General features: G+C 35.6%; 1 protein-coding gene across 6 annotated transcripts in view; it reads right to left on the bottom strand.

Annotated features, from left to right (window-relative positions):
• NIPBL (NIPBL cohesin loading factor) overlaps positions 1 to 24487 on the bottom strand; it is a 189437-nt gene that overhangs the window by 100699 nt on the left and 64251 nt on the right. For all 6 annotated transcript variants that reach the window (XM_019737211.3, XM_074328993.2, XM_088796488.1 and 3 more), the window contains exons 2-4: positions 4919 to 5061; positions 2833 to 2998; positions 799 to 926 (exon numbers count right to left, since the gene is read on the bottom strand). In XM_019737211.3, coding sequence (XP_019592770.2) covers positions 799 to 926; positions 2833 to 2998; positions 4919 to 4982 — 358 coding nt within the window. In that variant the 5' untranslated portion in view covers positions 4983 to 5061. The remainder of the gene's footprint in view (positions 1 to 798; positions 927 to 2832; positions 2999 to 4918; positions 5062 to 24487) is intronic.

The raw sequence follows: 24487 nt of genomic DNA, 5'->3' as shown, positions 1-24487 counted from the left end.
CACGGTTAATCAATTAACTAAGCTGGACCTTCTTGAGCTGTCTAAACTATTTCCTTCTATTTTAATCTTCAGAGCCAAGCAAATACTTGGGCTTGCCAAATTCAGCAAGCTTAAGACCAAAACAATGCACCTAACTCAAAGGCACTCGTTTACTACGTAAAAATTATACTTCTGTTGAACGTCGTATTTTTATGATTTTTATAGTACTTATTATAAATAGATTTTTTTCCTTAAATAACTTATTATAAACCTATTTTCTGTTTCTAAGGCAACAGGAGTGTTAAACCAATTACTACATAACCTTGAATGTAATCACCATCAATGCTAAAACTAATACTAGGTATATTTATTTATACATGTACTACTGCATGTTGAAAAGCTCTGCAAATATTTTTATTATTTGATTAATGAAAAGACTTCTCTCATTCCAATTATATGATTTTTTAAAATAAAGCTCTTTGAATAAACTAATAGATTCTGAAATATCTAACAAAATACACTTTAAGCTTTGCCTAATTTTCAAGGAATTTCAAGTTACGTATTAAACTGCACAAATATTAACACTTTGTAAGCGGGCATTTTCCCGCCTATGACGAGTTTACTCGTTTCCCGCAAAAAAATGTGTTAACATTCATTTAGTTTCTTTCTTGGCTTGATTCAAGGGATCAATGCGGCATTCATTGATGATAGGCTTGCTTATTAAAGGAGACATTTCAATTTAATTACTACATGTGAAATAAATTCTGTTATGGACCCACAAAAAAATATACTACGAAATTGAATTATTAAGAACCTCACCACTTTGTACATATCTGTTCTGCATACTTTTCTCCCTGAAAACGTTAGGACTCCTTGCCAGGACGGTCTGCAACAAGACTGGTATGTCGCCTTCTGGATCATCACTGCCAAGGTTATCTTTCAACTCTCTGGCATTGAAAAAATAGATATCAGAAATTAAAATAGTGATTGATTAGTTAAGAATTCACTATTCTACACTGGTTAGATAGCAATTCACTAGTGATATTCAGAAAAGGCTGAGGCAGAAAATCAAGAAGACTTATGGTATAAAAACAAATCGCACAGTATGTCTATCAATTTCATGGATTGAGGCTGCTATTCTTGGAAGAAACAGAATTATCAAAAATGACAGGAGAGTTTTTCACAGGACACATTTTTTTTTCTACTTTACTTTAAACAGGAAAATAAAGCCCAATACCTATTTTATGGAACTATGAGTTTACTTAAGAATGTTCACATTAGTTTCAAACTAGAAAATAAATAGTCTACTGTAAACTATTCAAAATGATGGAAGGGAATAGAGGTGATAATTATGCACAGAAGTTGATATTTGGGCTTGAAATATATTTTCTCCCTTACATCTGCATATGAGTCAGTCTACCGTTTTGAGAATGGCCTCCAAATGTAATATGCTGCCACATTAGTTAAGACAGGGCCCAGAGGTTAGGTAATTTTTCTATCTCGTATCCTTGTCTCAAATAAAGTCATCAGGAGGTTAAAAAAATGCCCAAGTGAGTAGTAAAGGATAATCACAATTTTCAATAAACTTGAAAGTAAGTAGCAAATTAAATGCATAACTATAGAAGATAAATGATAAAAAAACATAGGCAGCATTTTAAATTGTACATTCTACATGTCACTGTTCCACTCATTAAATCTAATAAGAAAGATTTATAAAAATGGTGTCCAATGATAAGACTCAATAAATTTCTGAGGGCAATCTTAAAGTAACTCTCCATAAAATAAATCATAACTGTATGTGTACTATTTCCCTATTTCTTTAAAGGTAGAATTTGGTAAAAACTGTTGATTAAGTACATACAGGTACACCAAAAATGATGTAATATTTAGACATTGTTGAATTTCTGGAGTGGCTAGATATTAGTATTATACTTGCTCCTGAGAAAGTAATCATTTCTGAGAAACCAACCATTTCTCAGTTTCTCTATCAGAATATTCATCTGGTATTTCACCTTAGAGTCATCAGCCTTAAAAACGGCCCCAAAGTATGTACTCCATCTAACGGCAGAGACCTCTCCATTATAATATGCTTTATCCTCATCCCCCTAAATAATGAATCTTTAAGTTAAAAAAAAAAGGAATGGAAATATACATGAATATCACTGTGTAGTGGGATGTAAAGGAATACAGGAGAGAGATTTAACTTTTGTGTTCTCACGATATTATAAGTATACACTGCTTTCACAGTAAAAAAGTGAATTTTACAAAGTATATATGCATGCAAAAATTTTATAAATATGCTATATAATTTAAGTTTATGTTGTTTTTTAAAAGTCTATGTGTAAAACGACAAACCTTTGTTCAGATTATACACTAAATCCTGGGAAAAATTAGTCCCAAATTCTGTAGTAGCTTTCCATGGCGTTAGTCCTTGGTTCTTCTTATACTTCCCAGGAAAAGCATGCGAGCATACTCCAAATAACGCTAGCAGCACAGTCTCTAGTGCCTGGGAATTCTAACTAACCACGCTACAATATCAGGAAAAAGAGAGATAGCTTCAAGAGCAACTTTAGACCTCTGCACAGATCCATCTTGATGGATCCTAAGATTATTTCAAAAGTGCAGAAAAGATCTTCATAGAACTACATGGGCCAGAACTATCATCTCAAAGTAACCATGGCCTATTTAAATCTCATTAATATCTCATTATAGCAAGGCTACATTCTCATTTGGATATTGATATATTTTAAAAGTAAACTATATATCTAATTTATTGAAATAAAAAGTAAAACCAGGAATACTCATTCTCTTATTAAGAACAAAACTTTTCACTTTATTTTAGATTGTACTTACATGTGATCTGTTGATACCTGGTTGAGGCTATGGACAAGCTGTGAAACCAAATTATCATCCCTACAGGCCAAAAGGCAATTCACCTCTTCTGCTATTCGCGCATTAAAGAGGAGGCTCTTTGTAGTTGTAGCAGGTAAGGGGGATGGAAGAGGCAGCTGGTTCAGGACTATTTGGAATAAAATCAGATTATTAGAAATTGAGTGAGTATAGTAAGTTTCTTCAGTGCTTCACATATATTTTGTGATTAAAAATAAGTTACAAATATCAATGTGACATTATTATAAGGCATTCCTACTCTCCCTCAACAAACCCCAACCAACTCTAAACTCCCAAAACATCACTTGGACCATAATAGATTACACTACTCTCTGAAAATAAAACTCAGCTCCTTTATATTTGTCCTGATTTTTTCCTACTTAGATTTTTATTAACAGCTAAATGAATAGATTAAAATGTAAGGTTAAAATGAAGTAACTTCCCAAAATTGAGAATACGTTAATTAATCTCATTTATTTTTTTCTTATATGATTTATCAGAATCACTAGTACTTTCACATAAACCAAATAACAATACCTGACTCTTTACCAGATGAACAAAATATTTTTTAACATTTATACAAACACAAATAGCTCACTTTAGCAGGAGCACATTCATAGAATAGAATTCTGGAGGAAGAAGAATATCTTAGAATTTTGCTTTAAGTTATAAATTCCTAAATAGTTATCTCCTTTCTTCATTCTATTCTAAACAGCAAACAAAAGGACATATACGTTTTACAGTAGTTTAAATTTAACTATTTATTGTCTCTTCACAAAAGGATATTTATTAATTTGTCCAAACTAAAAGTCAAGAAAGTTAACTAAAATGTCTTTATTTTTGACTTAATTTCTAATCACCTACACAGTATACCATGTTTCCCCCAAAATAAGACCTAGCCGGACCATCAGCTCTAATGTGTCTTTTGGATCAAAAATTAATATAAGACCTAGTCTTATATTCTGTAAGACCTGGGTATTGTATTGTATTATACCATACTATACTATGCTATACTATATTAAACCCAGTCTAATATTATATAAGACCCGGTCTTATACTAAAATAAGACCGGGTCTTATATTAATTTTTGCTCCAAAAGATGCATTAGAGCTAATGGTCCAGCCAGGTCTCATTTTCAGGGAAACACGGTACGTATTTTATCCCCACTAAAACCAGATGGAAATTAACAACAGAAACAGTATTTGGGGGATACTGAACACAGATAAAAATATTTCTTGAAGTTATTTTTCTCATAACTCATTAATTATAAAGCCCTAAATCTTGCATAATGCTATACAAAGATAAGTATGTCATCTCATCACCTTCTACCCTTCCCTCTCATATCTCTATTTCCATTTCTTTATTCAGATAGCTGACACAGCAATTAACATTGTGGGTAGCTTTTTTGCACCATTACCCCGGGACAAAGAATTAGAGTTATGAGAGTTGCCTACCAAAAGAGCAAGTCCCTAAAAAATTGCATTACACTACATAAATATCAAAAGAATGACAATGTTCTTTTAACTTAACTGTTCAGAGTATAATATGCTGCTGACATCTATGACAAACTCCAACGGATTACTGAACATGCCATACAAAATAACTATCACTAAGAAAATTAGATTGTTGGTGAGCAAATTCTCTTCTTTGAAAGGCAGTTTCAGTTACCATTTCTATTAGTACTTTTTTAAAAGTCTGTATTAGTTCCTAAATGCAAACCACTGTTTCAGTTTTGATTTTTCTTAATGCTTTATGTCATTTTCTTTGGTCTTTACTTTTTCATTTATCCCTTTATCATCTAAGACCTTTAAAGAAACACATGCTACCAATTCTTAATGGGTGAAACAGAAATTAAGGTCTTACCTATTGTTAGCTAACTACACTAGTTTTGTTACTTTCACATATTAGCTAATAAATCAAAGAAAATAAAATGTTTGTCATTCAAAACCTAAAATTTTCTTATTTATGATACTACAAATAATTTTTGTTATAGTCTAAAAATTATAGTTAACACAGCGTAATGTAAATTAGATAAATTAACCAAACTTACGGTCTGTGAGACTAGCAATCCCCGCAAGAGTAGTGATGGGGACATGGGGCATATCCCCATTCATCCTGAAGTTCTGGAATGGTGTTGCCTATAAAAGTACTTAGTTCAGGTGCCAGCTGTCATTACTTCCCATTTTCCAAACACTGCAATGAAAAAGATACAACTTCTTGTAGTATGTCAAATATATTACTATTAGGGAAATGCTTATAAAAATAAGTTTTTCTGATTTTCTTCTTTGTTCAACCTATACCATAGAAGATCATTCACATACTAATTACCGTATGTTAGGCACTGCCAAGTGCTTTGCATATATTAACTCATTTAGTTCTCACAAATAACAAGGTAGGTACTATTATTCTCTGCATTTTATTGATGAGAAAATTAATTTTCAGGAAATATAAAGCAACCTGTGGAGCAAAGATTCGAGTCTGGCTCGAGTCTGTGTTACCAGAAGGCTGTATTACTAGATGGGGATACTCAATTTTGAAAAGCATTGTAATTCTTTTCCACATGAAGAACACATTAAAATCTAGCTTCAACTTTCTAGCTATGCCTCTCACTATTCTCCTACATAAACCATCCTCTCCAACCAAGCTGATCAAACTCTCCTGAAACCACCTTGTGTTTTCTCATTTATTTATTTCATACTATACCTCCCTACCTAGGTAGCCCCCATCTGTACTTTAATCCAATTCCTATAATTCAAGTTCCCACTACTTCATGAAACCCCAGACAAAAGCTATCCTACCTTAATCTACCCTGAACTTCCAACATTTATGGCCCAACATTCTTTATAAATAATTAATTATGTATTCCTTTGTGGCATTTTTTGAAACTTATCTTGTTTCATTCTTGTATTTCTACTTAATGTTCATGTACTTACCTCATTTTCCTAATACTGCATGCTTAATATTAATGAATCACATAATCAATATACAAACACATAAAGGACAGAGAAAGGCATGTGTTGTTAACATTCCTATTTAATGTCCCTATACAATGACTTAATTGGCTTAAATATTCAGTTTTTATTATGATACAATTGAGTGTGCATATAGACATTTTATAAAATTCCTGAATACCTTTTCCATTATTCTGTTCAATGTCCCTGAATTTTTCTCATCTTAATTTCAACATGTGGCTTTTGAACCGTTTATCTTTCTCATAACAGTACTTGTGTAAGAACATTTTTAAAAATATAATACAATATCTTAATAAGTGCACATTTATGAAAGATATGCCTTTGTTAAACAGCTTTGTAAACTAATCAGCAGAGGTCTACTCCACATCTACCAAGACATACTGCTAAAATGGAAAGCTGAATTGTAATTTTCAGTTTAAATGTTTCTTTTTCCCCCCCTTGAGGTTGTATTTGCTTGTCAGTCACTTTTAAGAGAACCTCTTAAGTTTTTTTGAGTTGTAAACTTCAAAAACATTGAAATAACACTAACAATTCCCCTTACTCAAACATCTTAATGAAACTTTGCAAATAAGTATTTTTCTTTTTCAAATACTTTGATTATAAATATAAGATATAGAGACGAAAGTTCACAAAACATGTATGTATGGTTTAACAGTTATAAAGTAAGCATCCACAGAACCACCATTTATTTAGAAGGCTAGCACCCTAGTTCCTTCTAGAGGTAACAACTATCCTGTCTTTTTGGTAATCATTTCATTTTTTTTCCTTTATAGTTTAATGACCTTTATATATACATTTTTTTTTAGTAGTGGCCAAGCAATAATTGCTTTCCTTTGATGAATGACTGACATAAAATTTGCTAGCAGAAGCCCACTGAAAGGAAATGGCACAGGAAATTGTACAGGAAAGATATCCTTGGCTATCCTGTATTTATCCTTTTACTTCACTGTGAACTTTACTCTTTAAAGTTACTAATTTGATTATTTAACCATCACTAAAGAAATTTAAAGAAACACTGCGTATTTAGCAATCACATCACGCACTAAAAAAAAAAAATCAATACAGAATTGTACACCTGAAATCTATGTAATTTTACTAATTGTCACCCCAATAAATTTAAAAAATAAATTAAAAAAAAAATCAGAATTTAAAACCTGATAGAAGTCACCAAAACACAATGAATTTTTTCTAAGGCTAATAAGAAAGTTCCAATTTATGCTTAATAATTGATGGAAAGAAATTATTGCATGCAAATTACGTACAGAACAGCATAAAACACCTTATTATCACATCTGACGCACTGTTGTACATGTAAATTGCCATAATCAAGCAGATTAAGTAACAAGGACTGTTTAATTATTTAATTCAGAGGATAGGAACCCATAAAGAACAATATGCTATCACTTGTTAAGTGGGAAAAATGGCAATGTTGATATAATAAACATTACTAAAGACAAAAAAAAAAAAAAAAATGCTAGAGCGTTCTACTGGGGGCTGCCCGACTTTATTGTTTTCCTAAATCTCAGGTAACACGTAAGGTAGATCCAACCGTAGGCTGGAGTTTTTAGACTAAAAATTATTTACATAATTAGTTACTACTTATGAATTATAAGATTAATAAACCTAACTGCAAAATTTTGTTTTTCTTAGTGGTGCAATGAGGCATCTGAATACTCTAATGTCAACTCAAAACTGGGAGTAAGTGGGAAAGGAAGGGAGGCAACAATGCTTCCTTGGTTTAAAGTGCTTTAAGTATGGATTGAGGAGATGACTAGTGACACGTACTTTTATACCGCACTGCCGAACCATACTGTTTTCACTGGAATCCAAGATTTTGAAGAACAGCAAAAGACTTTGGTAAAAACGGCCTTACAGTTTTAGCTCGTCATAGATGTTGATGAATATGAGTAACCTGAGGAAATGTCGCTGCCTTATGCTGGAAGGGGACCGGCATCCCTCAAACATTCCTAGAAAACAGCCTTCCTAGAATTCTAAATATGAACATACACATCTCGAACTCATTAGACATGGCATTTCTGCCTCTGTATGGGCAACGCTTGGTCCACCTGGCTCTGTTAAAGTGCACTGTCTTTCATGAAACTGATGCTGCAAGTCATCGCTCGGGAACAATCCGTCCAGAAGGAAACGGTGACCAAATGGGAAAGATTATAATGCGTGCTTTGGAACTGTTACTTAAGGCAGTGCTTTACTTAAAAACGATTAGTGGATTATAAAGTAAATTTAGTGGGTTGAGATCAACACTGAGAGGGGTGGAGGGATTTGTGAATCAAGGTGAATTGTCTTTGTGGGTCACCAACGCAAAGCAGTTTGAAATTTGCAAATTTAAAGAAATGGAAGAGTGAAAACAGTAGCCCACCTCCTAAGTGGTGATGAGAACTGAAATAAATGCATGCAAATCACTTCAGATACTACCCGGCACACAGTAAGTGATCCAGAATGTTACACTGCTAACTGGAAAACATGCGTTTGGGGAGGACAAAAGAGAAACACAGGTGAATTAGGAAAAAGGGGTCTTTTTAGTACAGATAATCCCTACTTCTGAAAGATTATAATTTTTTATTTGAAATTCTAGTATATATTTCACTATAGTATTACAAACACATATAATAGTCCTAAGCACACACCTACAATTAATTAAATGGTAAGTTAGCTGAAATAAATATCAGCAATAAAAGGCAGAAAAAAAAATCTAACTTGTAAATCAAACACGCGCACACACATGAGTAAGACATCATTTATAGACTAATTTTAGAATGGCTTGAGGTTTAATTAAAATAATGCTTAATTAGTGGAAGATATTATGGTAAATTCTCATTTCAGCCCATTATAATGAGTCTGAAGGGAACTTCTATGCACTTGCCAAGATTTTTAAAGACCCTAGGTCTTTGTTCATTTAATTTCACTTCAAAATTTATGATTTCTTCATGCAAACAAAAGAAATGCAAATAAAAACAGTATTGGCAGAAGTTATAATAACATTCAAATTGGATGGATCTGGAATAAAAGGCAGTCTCATATTCTGATGGTAGATAAACTTTTCTGGACAGCCACTTTGTATCCTATAGCCAAAAAAATATGTATAATCTTGTCTCAACAATTTCACTTTTTTAATAGTGGAAAACTGTTAGAAATGATAACTAACATTTGTTGAACACCTACTACGTAATAAAAACCAGTTACAAACACTTTAAATGTACTTTCATCAAATCTTTATTTGACACTGAGGTACTGATAATCCAGTTTTATTTAATGAGGAAACTGACATAAAGAGAGGATAAATAACTTGCCAAAGGTCATACAGAAGGAGTCAAACTCAGGCTGTCTGGCACATGGACACTTTATGTAACAACTAAAAAGTATTAGCTTAACTTTCCTGGTATAATAAATGATGTTACATCCATGAAAGATTACTATGCATCAATTAAAAATCATGTTGTACAATCAATACAGATGTGAGGAAAGGAGACAGTCACAATATATAGCCAAGGAAGAAAGAATAGTTGTCTGGGTTTAAATCCAAGCTCCGCTACTTACTCTGTAACCTTGGGAAAAGTCACTGAATCTCTCTGTACCTCAGTTTCCTCATCTCTGAAAGATGAGGCAGGTAATGCTATTATTTCTAATTTTGTTGTAAGAATGAAATGACTTAATACATGTAATGTATTTAAAACTGAGTGGAGCACGTAGCAAGGGCTCAATAAATGTGGGCTGCTATTTTATACACTTTTCTGCATCTTGCTTTTGTCACACATACTATCTTAGAAATCTTTCATATATGCAGATAAGTCTCATTCTTTTTCTAATATTATTTTATAGCTTTACTGAAACATCAAACTTAAATGAATGTTGTTCATTCATGGTATAAGCTATACCATGCAACTAAAAGTAAGGTGACTATCTCTTTATGGAATCAGACTCCTTACTGCCTTATAACCACATCTAGTACTCGGTTCACAATTTCAGGGTACCTCAAGTGCTCTTCTACTCTCTTCTTGACTTGGACTACACAGCAGGAAGCACAACTCCTGAAGAAAATCAATCTTGGATAAAAGATTACAATGAATAAGTACTCTGGTTATGTTTATATTATGTTCATAACTTCCCAAAATTGGCATAATGACATTTTAATAAATAAATCTGGTCAAGAACAAACCACTTATCTCCTCCACTTCTGAATATATCAATGATAAGTGTATACTAAATGTAAGATATCAATTTGGTAACTTTTCCCATAGCAACCATTCAGTCAGCCTTAATTTAATAGCTGAAATTCTTTTAAATTCTACTTTGTGTTGCTCTGCAGAAAAATTCATCTTTTTTTTTTTACATAACAAAATCATTTTCCTTTTATCTGAGAGTTAAAATAGTTTTAAAATGTCATATTAGGTTAGATCAGTAGTTCATCCAACTCCATATCGGTACTCTTTGAATTATAACCGCTACCCAAAAGAACAACTATGTTTCCATAGTATTTAGCCTTTCGTGACAATGCAGCCAATAACAATTATTTCATGTCACTGTGGCACACATACTATGCTAGATAAGCAAAGCACAGTGGTTAACAAGATGGAACCGTCTCTACCACTTGGAATCTGTGTTTGGCCATGGGGATGCTGTAAAGGGGGTACATCTTCCAGGAGGAGTAAAGGGAAAGAATTACTGAATTAAAACCTGAACCAATTTTACTCTGACTACTCCGTATTTTAATTGCTCCACAATGTGCATCAAATTTATTTAAGAAAAATGACAGCAAGGATTCTTAAAATTCATGAAAAGACACAGAAAATATACTGCTAATTGAAAGAATACCAATGTATAAAGTTCAAGCTCATTTTTGTTTAAAATATATTTATACAAATGATAGTCTAGAAGGAGAAAAAGGTTCTTTAAGAAAATATTTTTAAACCATTAACAATGGTTGGGGGTGTATTCAGGGATTTGGGGGAATTTCCATTTTTGTAGTATTTATATCTGTATTACTTGGGCATTTAAAAAACTATTAGAATATTAATTTAGATTCAGAAAAACAATGATATAAACTATGTATAAAAGTAAAAAAACATTAAATGAATCTTCTTACAGTTGCTGCTATTTGTATATAAATTCCTCTGGATATTCAAACAGTTATCTATGAAATCTACATTACAAACCTACTGTAAGAAGGTGCTGTGCTAGGTGACAGATTACGCAGAGCGCGTTCATAAACACTGGCCAGAGCATAGGGCCAGCAACATGAATTGGAGCCCACAAAGGAGTTTGTCATGAAATGGTGATTTTTTTCCCCCCATATCTTTGATATAAGCGAACTTAAGCTTTCAGTAAGACTAATGCACCGATGATAAGGAAGACGGAATGATCAAATAGAGAGAATAGAGGCAGAAAGTTGTTGGAAGAATACTGCAGTATTGGCACGTAATTATGGTTTGATGTTGGACTCATTCAGATTAAAATGCCAATGTAACATCTAGTTGGAGGAAGTTGGAAATTCAGAACTGACAAAAGTGGTCAGAACTACAGCTATAGACAGGCAAGTTATCCATGGAGGATTGATAATAGTAAAATTATAACAGATAAGAGACAAGGTGGTAAAGGATTTTTTTTCTTTTTCAGCATTTCTTATGTGCCAGACATGAAACACACACCTTCCCTCAATCATGCCAAGGGTAGAGGTTGTGAAGATGATTTCTACTTCACAAATGCAAAAATGAAGGCTCAGAGCATAAATGCTTTGTCTATGGTTACACAGATGGCACAGAGCAGATCTGGGATCTGAATTCAGGTGTTTCTAAGCAAATCTTACATTTCCATGCCTATCTGAAGGACATAAAACCTGGGAACATCTACTCTGTTATGACGGAAAGCTAAACCAATAAAGGGAAAGGAAAACTGCTCCTCAGAGAAGCTAAGTATGTGCTCAACATCTCACAGCTAGTGACTGACCCATTCAAGACAAGAATACAACTGTTTGCATTTCTATTATAGCTCAGCATGGTTTTATACTATGTTATCATCTTGCATGATTATAATATTAGTTTGAATAAACTGAAATTTTACATATGTGGAATATTTAGCCAATTCACACTCTTCCTTGGTAATGTTGCTTCTGTGTCGGAGGGAGGGCTTAAAACTAGTGTATTTTCAGTATCTCAGTTTATATTACATTTAATGGCATAAACTGCCTCAAATTCTTTCTGGGAAATAGGTGGAATATAAATCCACAGTAGCTGGATAAGTAAGGAAATAAATGCACAGTGTACTATTTACTATTTTAAATAGGAAACAGTGACTCCCTAGAGACTGGTACCTCTCCAGTAGAATCCTTTCACTTTTCGTCACGCTTACCTTCACATTCCTTTTCATTGCCTACTATTCAAGAACGAAATTTTCACATTCTGTTTGAGACACTTTAAAAAGATCTTGCTCAAATCCTAGCTCAAACACAAATAGTTCCCAATCAGCTGCACTGTGAAAATTCTCACTTCTTTAAAATGCTCCTGCTTTCCTACAGTTCTAAACTACTTCCACTAAAAAACTAAAAAACAAAACAACAACAAAAAAACAAACCCCACAAAATAAAACAAAGCTCTAAAGCTCTTTCTGGATATATGTTTTGCTTTTGGAACCTTGAGCACCTGCTGGACAGCAATAATGTGTGTTTTCCAATAGTATAGCTAAATCATAATATATGTAATATTTAACAGAAGTACATAATTACATTATTGAGTTATACTACGAAGAGAAAAAGAAGTCACCAATAAGTAAATCAAGTTGAGATTCAGGGTGTCTCAAAAGCAGTTAACAGAATGTGTATGTTTACTAAGAAGTAAAACAATTAGTAAAACTTTATATCTGATAATCAGCTTTCTTCTTTGCTCTTATCAATTTATTTCACCTGCATTTTTATACAAATCAACTTTAACAAAAGTTCGTGTCACTTAAAAAAGTCCCTGCTGACTGCTAGTTGAATTGACGTGCAGAGGCCTGCAGAATAGGTACATGATGTCTAATCTTAACAAAACATGCAAAACTACAAGCTGCATCAGGAAAAAATAATCCTCAGCCCTGCAATTTGTTTAAAATCTTTTTTTTTTTTTACAGAGAAGCCATGGAGGAAATTTCCAAATGCTGCTATGAGTTATTTGGGTTCCTACTCCATCTCCCCATGTCCAAAATTTTATGTTTCACCTTCTTTTCCACTGCAAAAGAAACCGCCTATCTTCAGCCCCTAATAAAAGTTGAGGCTGTTACTTATAACATGAGACTATTTCCTATACAATGGTATTGGAAATGTAAAATCAATGTGATTTTTTTCTAAATGAGGTTTAGGTCTTAAAGAACTGTAACACTTATATGTAAGTCTCAACCTTTGACCATAACACATTTGATGATACACAATTAATTTAATCTGATATGTAAGAGAAAACACTTTTATGTAAAATTACTGAATAGTCCACAAGAGGGCACACTTTCAACTACTGTAAAAATTTTAAATTCACCTATTTTTTACTGGTCCATCAAAAGTTGACCAGATTCTTCTGAACTGATTATTAAACACGATTAGAAAACAATAAATCCTGAAGTTCATAATTTTTTTGTTTAAACACAGACAGGCAAACTTTTTTTGAACACGTATAGAAAACAAGCCTGGATACACCATGACTTCTACATTAATATTAAATCATTAAAGTATGTAGCAGTCGTATTAGCCATCTCGGTTCTGCTAGCCAGCTGGCATTTGGCTGCCCTAAGAATCTTTCCAAGAAATTCTACTTGGCTACTGTTTTTGATCCTCATTAAGTGACATAGTTTCTAGGAACGAAGAATTTAAGAAAACTCAGGAGAACAAAGAGAATATGTTTCAGATACTTTATGAAATTTTTCCAATTCAACAGGTTAAGATCATTACTTAGAGGGGGATTTTCGGTCAAGTTGGCGGAGTAGGTAAACGCAGTGCTTATCAACTCTCACAATCAAATCAGAATTACAACTAAACTACAGAACAACCATCACTGAGAATCACCTGAAGCCTAGCTAAACCGAAGCCCTACATCTAAGGACACACAGAAGAAGCCACCTTGAGACTGGTCGGAGGGGCGGAGATGCAGAACGGCCTGGTCCCAAACTTGCGTGTGACCATTAAGGGAGGGATATCTCAGTTGTGGAGGCCCCCCCTAAAGGAACGAGGGGTCCCAGACACATACCAGGCTCCCCAGCCCAGGCATCCACTGCCAGGGAGAGAAGTCCCCGTAATCTCTGGTGTGAAAACCAGTGGAGACTGTGGCTCAGTGAGATTGAGAGCGGCTGCACTCCTAGGCATTTCTCTTACAGGGCCTGTGCATGAACTTACTGCTAACAGATTCACTAGCTCTGAGCTCCAGTGCTGGGGCAGCAGCTTGAAAGGAACCAAGGACATACACACACAGGGAGGAACTGAAGTGTTTGGCTGCAGGGTTAGGGCTGGAGGGGCAGCTTTCTCCCGGACAGAGGAGCTAGCAGCTGCCATATCTGAGTCTCCATCAACCTGGCTAACAGCTTTCATTCATTCCACCCTGGTGATTCAGAGGCCACGCCCCATTCAACGTACAGGCCCACCCAAGCTGTTTCTAGTAGCTTTTCCATATAGAATGTCTGCCTTGGCTCATGCTGCAGACTTTCCTAAAATTTCTCAAAGGTTCTCAAAACCCAAACAAGCAGCATCTGGCTTCAATATGCCCCATACCTCTAGCTGAGCAGCCACAAGCCTGGCACTAGTGACACCCGGCCGAGGTTCACAGCTTGGCCTCTCAAAGCACCTCCAAGCACAGTGTGGGCAGTGGCCATCTGCGGCTTCCTTTGTAGCTCATGCCAAGTGGCCCTCGGTAGGGCACAGGCTGCAGCTGAACTTGGCCTGTAGCAGGTCCCCTCCCAGGAGGCTCCAAGGCTGACACATCCAGTGACCAGCTTCAGAACAAGCTGGAGCATCACCTGGCCGCTTCCAAGGACAACACACGCAAAGGGCAGAATGGGCAGGGCACTAGAGTCCTGCAAAAGTGAATCCTGTTCCATAGGTTCAGCCCCTGCACAGCATCTCCTCCACTGTTAGGGTTACAACCAATGAACCCGAGGGTCAATCCCTTGCACTGATGTGCAAACAGTAAACCAAGGCTCAACTACAACAGGAGAGCACACACAACCCACACAAAGGATACATCTGGAGGATCTGGTTCAGGTGCCCAAGGAGACTGAACCACTGGGTCCCACAGGTCACCTACTACACAAGGCCACTCTACTAAGACTGGGATACATAGCAGCCCTACCTAAGACACAGAAACAAACACAGGGAGGCAGCCAAAATGGGGAGAGAAAGAAGCATGTATGAAATGAAAGAACAGAGCATAGCTCCAGAAAAAGAAAGAAACAAATTGGAAACAAGCAATCCACCAGACATAGAGTTCAAAACACTGGCTATAAGCATGTTCAACAATCTCAAGGAGAACTTTGACAAAGAGATAGGAAACATGAAAATAGAGAAAGAAAACAACACAAAAAAAAGTCAGAAATAAAGAATACAATAACTGAAATGAAGAATACATTAGAGGGAATCAACAATAGGTTATATAAAGCAGAAGTTCGAATCAGCGATTTAGAAGATAGCAGACAACACCCAATGAGAACAGCAAAAAGAATCCCCCCAAATGAAGACAGTTTAAGGGGCTCTGGGCCAACATCAAGCATACCAACATTTGTACTACATGTGTACCAGAAGAAGAGAGCAAGGAATTGAAAAGCTATCTGAATAAATAATAATGTAAAATTCCCTAACCTGGCGAACGAACTAGATATTCAAGCTCAGGAAGCACAGAGCGTCCCAAACAAGATGAACCTAACGAGGCCCACACCAAGACACTTCATAATTAAAAAGCCAAAGGTTAAAGACAAAAAGAGAATCTTAAAAGCAGGAAGAGAAAAGCAATTAGTTACCTACAAGGGAGTTCCCACAAGACTGTCAGTTGATTTCTCAACAGAAACTTTACAGGCCAGAGGGATTGGCATGAAATATTCAAAGTGGTTAAAAGCAAGGGCCTACAACCATGGGTACTCTACCCAAGAAGGCTATCATTTAGAATTGAAGGACAGATAAAGAGCTTCCCAGACAAGAAAAAGCTAAAGGAGTTCCTCACCACCAAATGAGTATTACAAGGAATCTCAGATGGACTTCTTTAAGATGGAAAAAAAAAAAAAGAGATAAAAAACATGAATGAAAAATGGCAATAATTACATATCTATCAACAATTATTTTAAATGTAAATGAATAAAATGCTCCAATCAAAAGAGAAAGGGTAGCTGAATGGATAAGAAAACAAGACCCTTACATAGCCTGCCTATAAAGATACACCTCAGATGGAAAGACACACATAGACTGAAAGAGACAGAAAAAGATTATTTCATGAAAATGGAAATGAGAAAAAAAGAAAAAGGCTGGGGTAGCAATACTTAGACAAAATAGACTTTAAAACAAAGGCTATAACAAGAGACAAAGAAGGAACTAGTAATCCCACTTCTGGGTATTACTCCGAAGAAACCCAAAACGCTATTTTGAGGGGACATGTGCATCCATCCATTCATTGCAGCCTTATTTACAATAGGGAAGATCTGAGGGTAACCTGGATGTCCATCAATGAATGAATGGATAAAGAAGAGATGGTACATATATATACACAATGGAATATTACTCAGCCATAAGAATGAAATCTTGCCATCTGCAACAACATGGATGGACCTAGAGGGTACTGTGTTGAGTCGATTAAGTCAGACAGAAAAAAACAAATGCCATATGATTTCTCTTATATGTGGGATCTAAAAAACAAAACAAACAAACAAAACAGAAACAAACTCATAGATACAGAGAACATTTTGATGGCTGCCAGCGGGGAGGGGCCTTTGGAGGTAGGTGAAAAAGGAGCAGGGACTAAGAAGTACAAATTGGCTGTTACACAGTAGTCATAGAGATATAGCATAAGGAATATAGTCAATAATACTGTAATATATTCAATAACATTGTATGGTGTCAGATGGGTACTAGATTTACTGGGGTGATAGATGGGAGGGGGGTTGAGGGCAGGGTGGAAAAGTTTGAGGGATTAAGAAATATAAATTGGGGGGGGCCGGCCCGGTGGCTCAGGTAGTTAGAGCTCCATGTTCCTAACTCCGAAGGCTGCCGGTTCAATGCCCACATGGGCCAGTGGGCTCTCAACCACAAGGTTGCCAGTTCAATTCCTCGAGTCCCACAAGGGATGGTGGGCTGCGCCCCCTGCAACTAAGGTTGAACAGGGTACGTTGAGCTGAGCTGCCTCCCGGATGGCTCGGTTGGTTGGAGCGCGTCCTCTCAACCACAAGGTTGCCGGTTTCGACTCCCATAAAGGATGGTGACCTGCGCCCCCTACAACTAGCAACCGCAACTGGACCTGGAGCTGAGCTGTGCCCTCCACAACTAAGATTGAAAGGACATCAGCTTGACTTGGAGAAAAAAGTTCTGGAAGTACACACCGTTCCCCAATAAAGTCCTGTTCCCCTTCCCCAATAATAATAAAAAAAATATAAATTGGTACTTACAAAATAGTCATGGGTATGTAAAGCACAGCGAATATAGTCAGTAATATGGTAATAACTATGTATAGTGTCAGGTAGGTACTAGTCAGGGGGAAGAATCACTTCTTATATAAATTCCAACCACTATGCTATATACCTGAAATTAATATGAAATAATATTGAGTGTCAACTGTAATTGAAAAATTAAAAAGGGAGGGCATAGGGAAATAAGAGATTCAAATTTCCAGGTATAAAACAAGTAAGTTTTGGGAATGTAATATACAGCATAGGAAATATAATCAATAATATTGTGATAGTGTGGTGTGGTGTCAGATGGTTGCTGGACTTATCGTGATCACATCTTTAGGTATATAAATATTGAGTAACTGTGGTGTACACCTGAAATATAATATTGTATGTCAACTATAGTTTAATAAGTATCTTTAAGAATAATAAAAATAAAAAAGGCTAAAAAAAAAAAAAAAGAACACAGACGTATGAATTGCGGAGTCAGACTAACTTGATTCAAACCCTAGCTCTTCATCTTACTAGCTATGTGACTTTAGAGAAGTTACTTAAGCACCTGTACCTGTTTACCCTCTGTAAAATTGGCAAATTACACCGCAAAAGAGATCATTACTTAAAGTACCTACAGAGCAATGGGAAAAGAGTACACATAAAAGACGACAAAAAAATCATGACTATGCATAATCTGCACTACTAATTCCTTTTTAGCTCTAACACAAAACATCATTCTAGCAACTCTCTTCTCTCTCTTGTCTCATCAATTTTGTCTGTTATTGGATCATTCCGATCAGCATATAAACATTTATATGCTGATAACTCCCTCTACTCTCACAATAAAAATGAAAAAACAAAAAACTTATCTTGACCCTCATGTCCTCCTCAAACAACTGCTTAATTTTTCTGCTCCCGTTCCCAGTAAGATTCCTTCAGTTGTCTATATTCATCTCTAATTCTTCTACTTTCTTTTGAAACCACACTGTACATGTTTTTAGCTCTCATCATCCCACTAGATGGCTTGCCATGGTTATTAGTAACGGCATCGACATTGCTAAAAGCATTGGACAAGCCTCAGATCTCATCTGATTTGAGCCAGTGTTGAACACAGTTGATCACTCTCCTGTTTGAACTGTTTTCCAAAATAACATACTCTCCTATTTTTTCCTCATAACTACACTGGCCACTTCTTAATCCTATTTTGGATCCTTCTCATCTTTCTGTCCTTACTCTGTCACTGATCTCGTTCAATCTCATGATTTTAAAAAGCACCTATAGGCTGATGACTCCAAAATTTATATCTACTACTTTTGACTTCTGCCCTGTGCACCAGACTCATATATCCAACTGCCTACTCAACATCTGCTTTGAAATCCCAGGAAATACAGGTCTAGAGCAAGAGATTGGCAATTTTCCTATTGACTTTTGAGAGTATGATTTACATGCTTTATTTTTAGATAAGTTCTTTATTAGATATGTATTTTGCAAATATTTTATCCCAGTCTTTTGCTTGGCTTTTCATTCTCTTAATGTCTCTTGAAATTTTGATCAAGTCTAATCATCAGTTTGTTCTTTTATGGTGGTGATGGTGCATGCAGAAATTTTCTGGTGTGACAAAAATGTTCTATATCATAAAGGGATACTGGTTACATAAGTGTACCTATTTGTAAAAATTGTAAAGCTGAGATTTTTGTTTTTCAAGACATGTATTATCAAACTCCAAAACACTATAAAAGTAATAATTGCGCAGTGCTTTGGAGAATGGGTGGAGGTACAGATGAGATTAAAATAACAGCATGCTGATAATAGCATGGGTATTAGGCACTCATTACACTCTCTTGTTTACTTTGCATGTACTTAAAGCTTCCCATAATAAAGTGTTGTGGGTTTTTTTTTTTTTTTTTTTTTTTTTTTTTTTTTTTTTTTTTTTTTTTATTAAATTTATTGAGGTGACAGTTGTTAGTAAAATTACATAGATTTCAGGTGTACAATTCTGTATTACATCATCTATAAATCCCGTTGTGTGTTCATCACCCAGAGTCAGTTCTCCTTCCATCACCATATATTCGATCCCCCTTACCCACATCTCCCACCCCCCACCCCCCACCCCCCACCCCCCTTACCCTCTGGCAACCACCAAACCATTGTCTGTGTCTATGAGTTTCTGTTTCTCATTTGTTTGTCTTGTTCTTTTGTTGTTTTGGTTTATATACCACATATCAGTGAAATCACATGGTTCTCTGCTTTTTCTGTCTGACTTATTTCGCTCAGCATTACACTCTCAAGATCCATCCATGTTGTCACAAATGTTCCTATATCATCTTTTCTTACTGCCGAATAGTATTCCATTGTGTATATATACCACAACTTCTTCATCCATTCATCTATCGAAGGACATTTTGGTTGTTTCCATGTCTTGGCCACTGTAAACAAAGCTGCAATGAACATTGGAGCACACGTGTCTTTATCTCTAAATGTTTTCAGATTTTTTGGGTAGATACCCAGGAGAGGGATTGCTGGGTCATATGGCAATTCTATTCGTAATTTTTTGAGGAACCTCCACACCGCCTTCCATAACGGCTGCACCAGTCTGCATTCTGTGGGTTTTTTTTAAACCATTATTTAAGTGTGTTTTTCCAGGATGCATCAGTTCCTAGTCAAGTACTTGTTTCAATCTAGTTGTGGAGGGCGCAGCTCACAGTGGCTGGGGCAGGGATTGAACCGGCAACCTTGTTGTTAAGAGCACTGAGCTCTAACCAACTGGGCTAACCGGATGCCCCCAGTTTTTTTGTTTTTAAATTAAGGGAACTTTTTTGTTGGGTGCGAACTATTGCATCATAGTAAGATCAGCATTAATTAAAGTCTTTTTTTCAGAAGCATTCCTACTAAAGCCATGTGCTATAAACTGAATGCCAACCCCACCACCCCAAATTCATATGTTGAAATCTAATGCCCAATGTATTTGGAGATGGGCCGTTTCAAAGATGATTAGGTCATAAGGGAGGAGTCCACATGAACGGAATGAATGCCTTCATAAAAGAGACCCCAGAGAGCTCCCTTGCCCCTTCCACTATGGGAAGACATAGCAAGAAGATGGCAATCTATGAACAAGGAAGTGGGTTCTCACAAGACAATGAATCTGCTGGCACCTAGATCTTGGACGTCCCCGCCTCCAGAACTATGAGAAATAAATTTCTGTTGTTCATAAGCCAACTACTCTATGGTATTATGTTATAGTAGCCCTAATGAACTAAGACACCATGTTTCCCTTGGGCTCTATTTCTGTAATTGGTTTAAAAACCCACAAAAGAATTCAAAAGAACCAAACATCACCATTAAATGATATAACTAATGAATGGGAAAAAAGATACTGGGATAGCTTTTTAGGAAAGATAAACTTTTAAAAGTCAATTTAAACCAATAACAAACAGCTTCCTACTAAGGAGCTAAATTTCAAAACTATTTAAGTGGTTCAAATTACAGGGAAACAAGTATTAAATGGAGAAAAGTGATTTCTGATTCACATTATCTACAGTAACTTTTATGATTTCCACTGGACCCTGCCACTATGTCATTTTATAGGACATAAGTATATAAATTAAGGATATAAATTAGAATGCGTAGTTTTTCTAAATTAATAAGCTCATGTTCAATGACTTAATTATGAAATACAGGTTTAATAACATTAAATGCCATATCCTTTCTGCATATAGAATGAAAAAAAATTAGTTCTTTAAATTCTGTTATTATCAGTCCATCTTTCATTAGGACACGTGGATATTTAAATGTTAAGTGGGGTTTCTGATTAACTCAATGATCACAGTTACTCAGAAGTAAACTTTCTCTGAAACACAGATTATTAAAAAGAAAACAGAACAGCAACTACAGTCTGAGATAGGTTAACGGAAATACAGAATCAAATGACTGTGTGTTTTAATGAATCTCCAAGATAATGCTATTAAACAGCAAAAGTCCCTGAACAAACTCTTTAATTAAATCTTAAACTCTCAAAACAGCATTTTTACTGTTTTCTTTCTTCATTTTGTTTCTTGGTTTAGAAAGTCTTGGGATATTAACTAGACAGAGATTTTTCTATGACCAGAATATATGATAGCTGATTGATTTTAAAAGTACCTAAAAGAAATGATTAGATTTCATCTCATTATACAGGGGACTTTCATTGCTGTTTAAGAAATCTAAGTAAAGTTGGAGGGGGTGCAGAAAAGAGGAATGTAAAAAGATAGGTCTCTCACATAATGTTTTAACACAATTAACTATATTGCACATAAACACAAAAGCAAACTAGGCTTAAAATGGAAAAACAAAAACAAAAAACACTTTCAATTTCAATTGGAACATTGAATTGCCTGGACCTGAGGCAGCAGTTTAGTTTCTCCTTACCAGTAGCTAATAATAATATGTATACATCACTGGGTGATGAAATTTGTAAGTGACTAATTTCCTTTTTCTTGCTTGTTTAATTTCCTAATTTTTTAAAAACATAAATCTTTACGTATTCACCATTATACCTAACACTTAGAATAGGATCTGACAGATAGTGAATGTTGAGTACATATCGGTAATAAAAAACAAACCAACCAACCAACCAGACATGGTACTATCCTCACGGAGCTTAGAGAGTCCGGCAGGAATGATATTATGAATAATCACATGCAATATATAATTACATATTGTGATAAATTCCGTAACAAAAACAATAATAAGGGATGATACTTAACACCTAATAAATATGTGCTTGGAATTGTTCTAAGGAATTTACATAGTTAATTTCATATTAATTTATATTTTATTCATTTAATTCATATTTATATATTTTAATTAATTTAATCCTTATCTTATTAAATAGGACTACTATCTTCATTTTAATAAAAACTGAGGCATATGAAGGTTAAGTTACTTGCCCAGGGTCTGATTCCAGAGTTCCTTCTCTGAACACTTGGAGCCCTTGCTCTTTTCTAAAGGAAAAGCACAGGCACTTTTGAGAGAAGATGATAACTAAGTTTATGTTGGAGGGGAGGCACTCACTGAATGTCTCATTAAGGAAATCTCATGAGCTCGAGTTAGGCAAAAAGGTAAGAAGAAATGAGGATGGGAGTGATTAGCACAATCAAGTCCCCAAAGGAGGACAGAGCGTAGCACAAAGTAAAAGGTTATGTGGCTGATACATAATGATGAAATGATACAAAATTAGGGAGAAAAGGTACATGCAACTTAGATCATACCGAGCACAACAGATCAGGTCAAGAGGCTTTTGATTTCTATTCACGCCACTTAAAGAAGTCATCTACTGGCCATTTACATACATATCTTAGTTACTATGGCAACTAGAATTGATTAATATTGAATCTACTTCTCCCTTTTCATACAGACTGTATATACTCCTTAAAAATATTAACAAACTCAAATCACTGCGTTTACAGACTTAGGCATAGCTTTAAAATACTAAGAAGGAACAGTGATTTGTCACAAAGTATAAAATAAGTGCCTTAGAACAAACTTGAAAAGATAAGCCTAAATGTTAAATGAAAAACAATACACTCTTGGGGTATTTATTAAATGAAAACTTACGTTCATGCAAAAACCCTGCATATGAATTTTCACAGCAGTTTTACCTGTAATTAGCCCCAAACTGGAAAAAAACCCCAAATGTCCTTTAATGTGAGAATGGCTAAAGAAACTGTGGTAGGTCTATACCATGGACTACCATTCAACAATAAAAAGAAACAAACTATTGATACATACAACTTGGAAATTATACTTAGTGAAAATGGCAATCTCGAAAGGCTACATAGTGTATGATTCCATTTATGTAACACTCTTCTTGAAATACCAACATTACAGAGATGACTGGCAGCTCAGTGCTTGTCAGGGGCTAGAGGAGGGAGTGCGGGTGTGTGGCTATGAAGTTGACAGCACAAGGGACGGCGCTTGTGGTGATAAAATAGTTCTGTATGTTGAATGTGGTTGGTAGTTACACATAACTACACATACGATAAAACTTTATAGAAACACACATACACAGAGTGCAGGCACAGCTGGCTAAATCAGAAGAAATTCTTGCATTGTACAAATGTCAATTTCCTAGTTTTGAAACTGTAGAATTATATACAATGTTACCTTTGGGGGAGGCTGAATTAAGGGTACACCTGATACCTCTATACATTTTTTTGCAACTTCCTACGAATCCACAATTATGTAAAAAAAAAAAAAATTTTAAGCAATTATAGTCTGTGTGTTCTATATAGTACCTAGTTAATTTGTGTAACAGGCTTTTACTATTGAACAAAGTTCAGACTGGTTGATTTAGAAATTGTAATTTATAGGCAGAAAGTTTTTCTTAAACTTATTTTTAAAAACATTTAGAAGTTATTTGAAAGTTATTTAAAGTTTTTGTTTGGCTGCCCATTTTGTAGTGATACCTGCCTTCTGTCAGGCTTGTTGGACACACTTGGCAGGCACTGCGTGGGAACTTGAGGAAGTCTGCGAGCTGCGTGCATTTGAAAGGCACAGCCTGTCTCCTTACTTGAGTGCAAGGTCATCAGCCAAAGCCCTGTTCTAATCAATAACATCCACAGTCACAACCAGCTTCCCAGCACGAGGCCCAAAGGAGACACAGGCCACCTGGCCAACCTCCATGAAGCACCTGGACACCACGTCGGCGGCATTCGGAGGGAGCGAACTTATTGCAAGTTTTTAAGAATTATTTTCTGAAGGTTTCAGATGTATTTTTTTTTTTTTTTAAAGATTTTTATTGGGGAAGGGGAACAGGACTTTATTGGGGAACAGTATGTACTACCGGGCCTTTTTTTTCCAAGTCAAGTTGTCCCTTCGATCTTAGTTGTGGAGGGTGCCGTTCAGCTTCAAGTTGTTGTTCTTTCAGTCTTAGTGGTGGAGGGCGCAGCTCAGCTCCAGGTCCAGTTGTCACTGCTGGTTGCAGGGGGAACAGCCCACCATCCCTTACGGGAGTCGAACCGGCAACCTTGTGGTTGAGATGATGCACTCCAACTATCTGAACC

Source organism: Rhinolophus sinicus, chromosome 3 (assembly GCF_057876585.1).
Source record: "Rhinolophus sinicus isolate RSI-liver-muscle chromosome 3, RSI-T2T, whole genome shotgun sequence".
In the NCBI taxonomy this organism is placed as follows: domain Eukaryota; kingdom Metazoa; phylum Chordata; class Mammalia; order Chiroptera; family Rhinolophidae; genus Rhinolophus; species Rhinolophus sinicus.
This window is presented reverse-complemented; position numbering and strand designations above follow the sequence as displayed.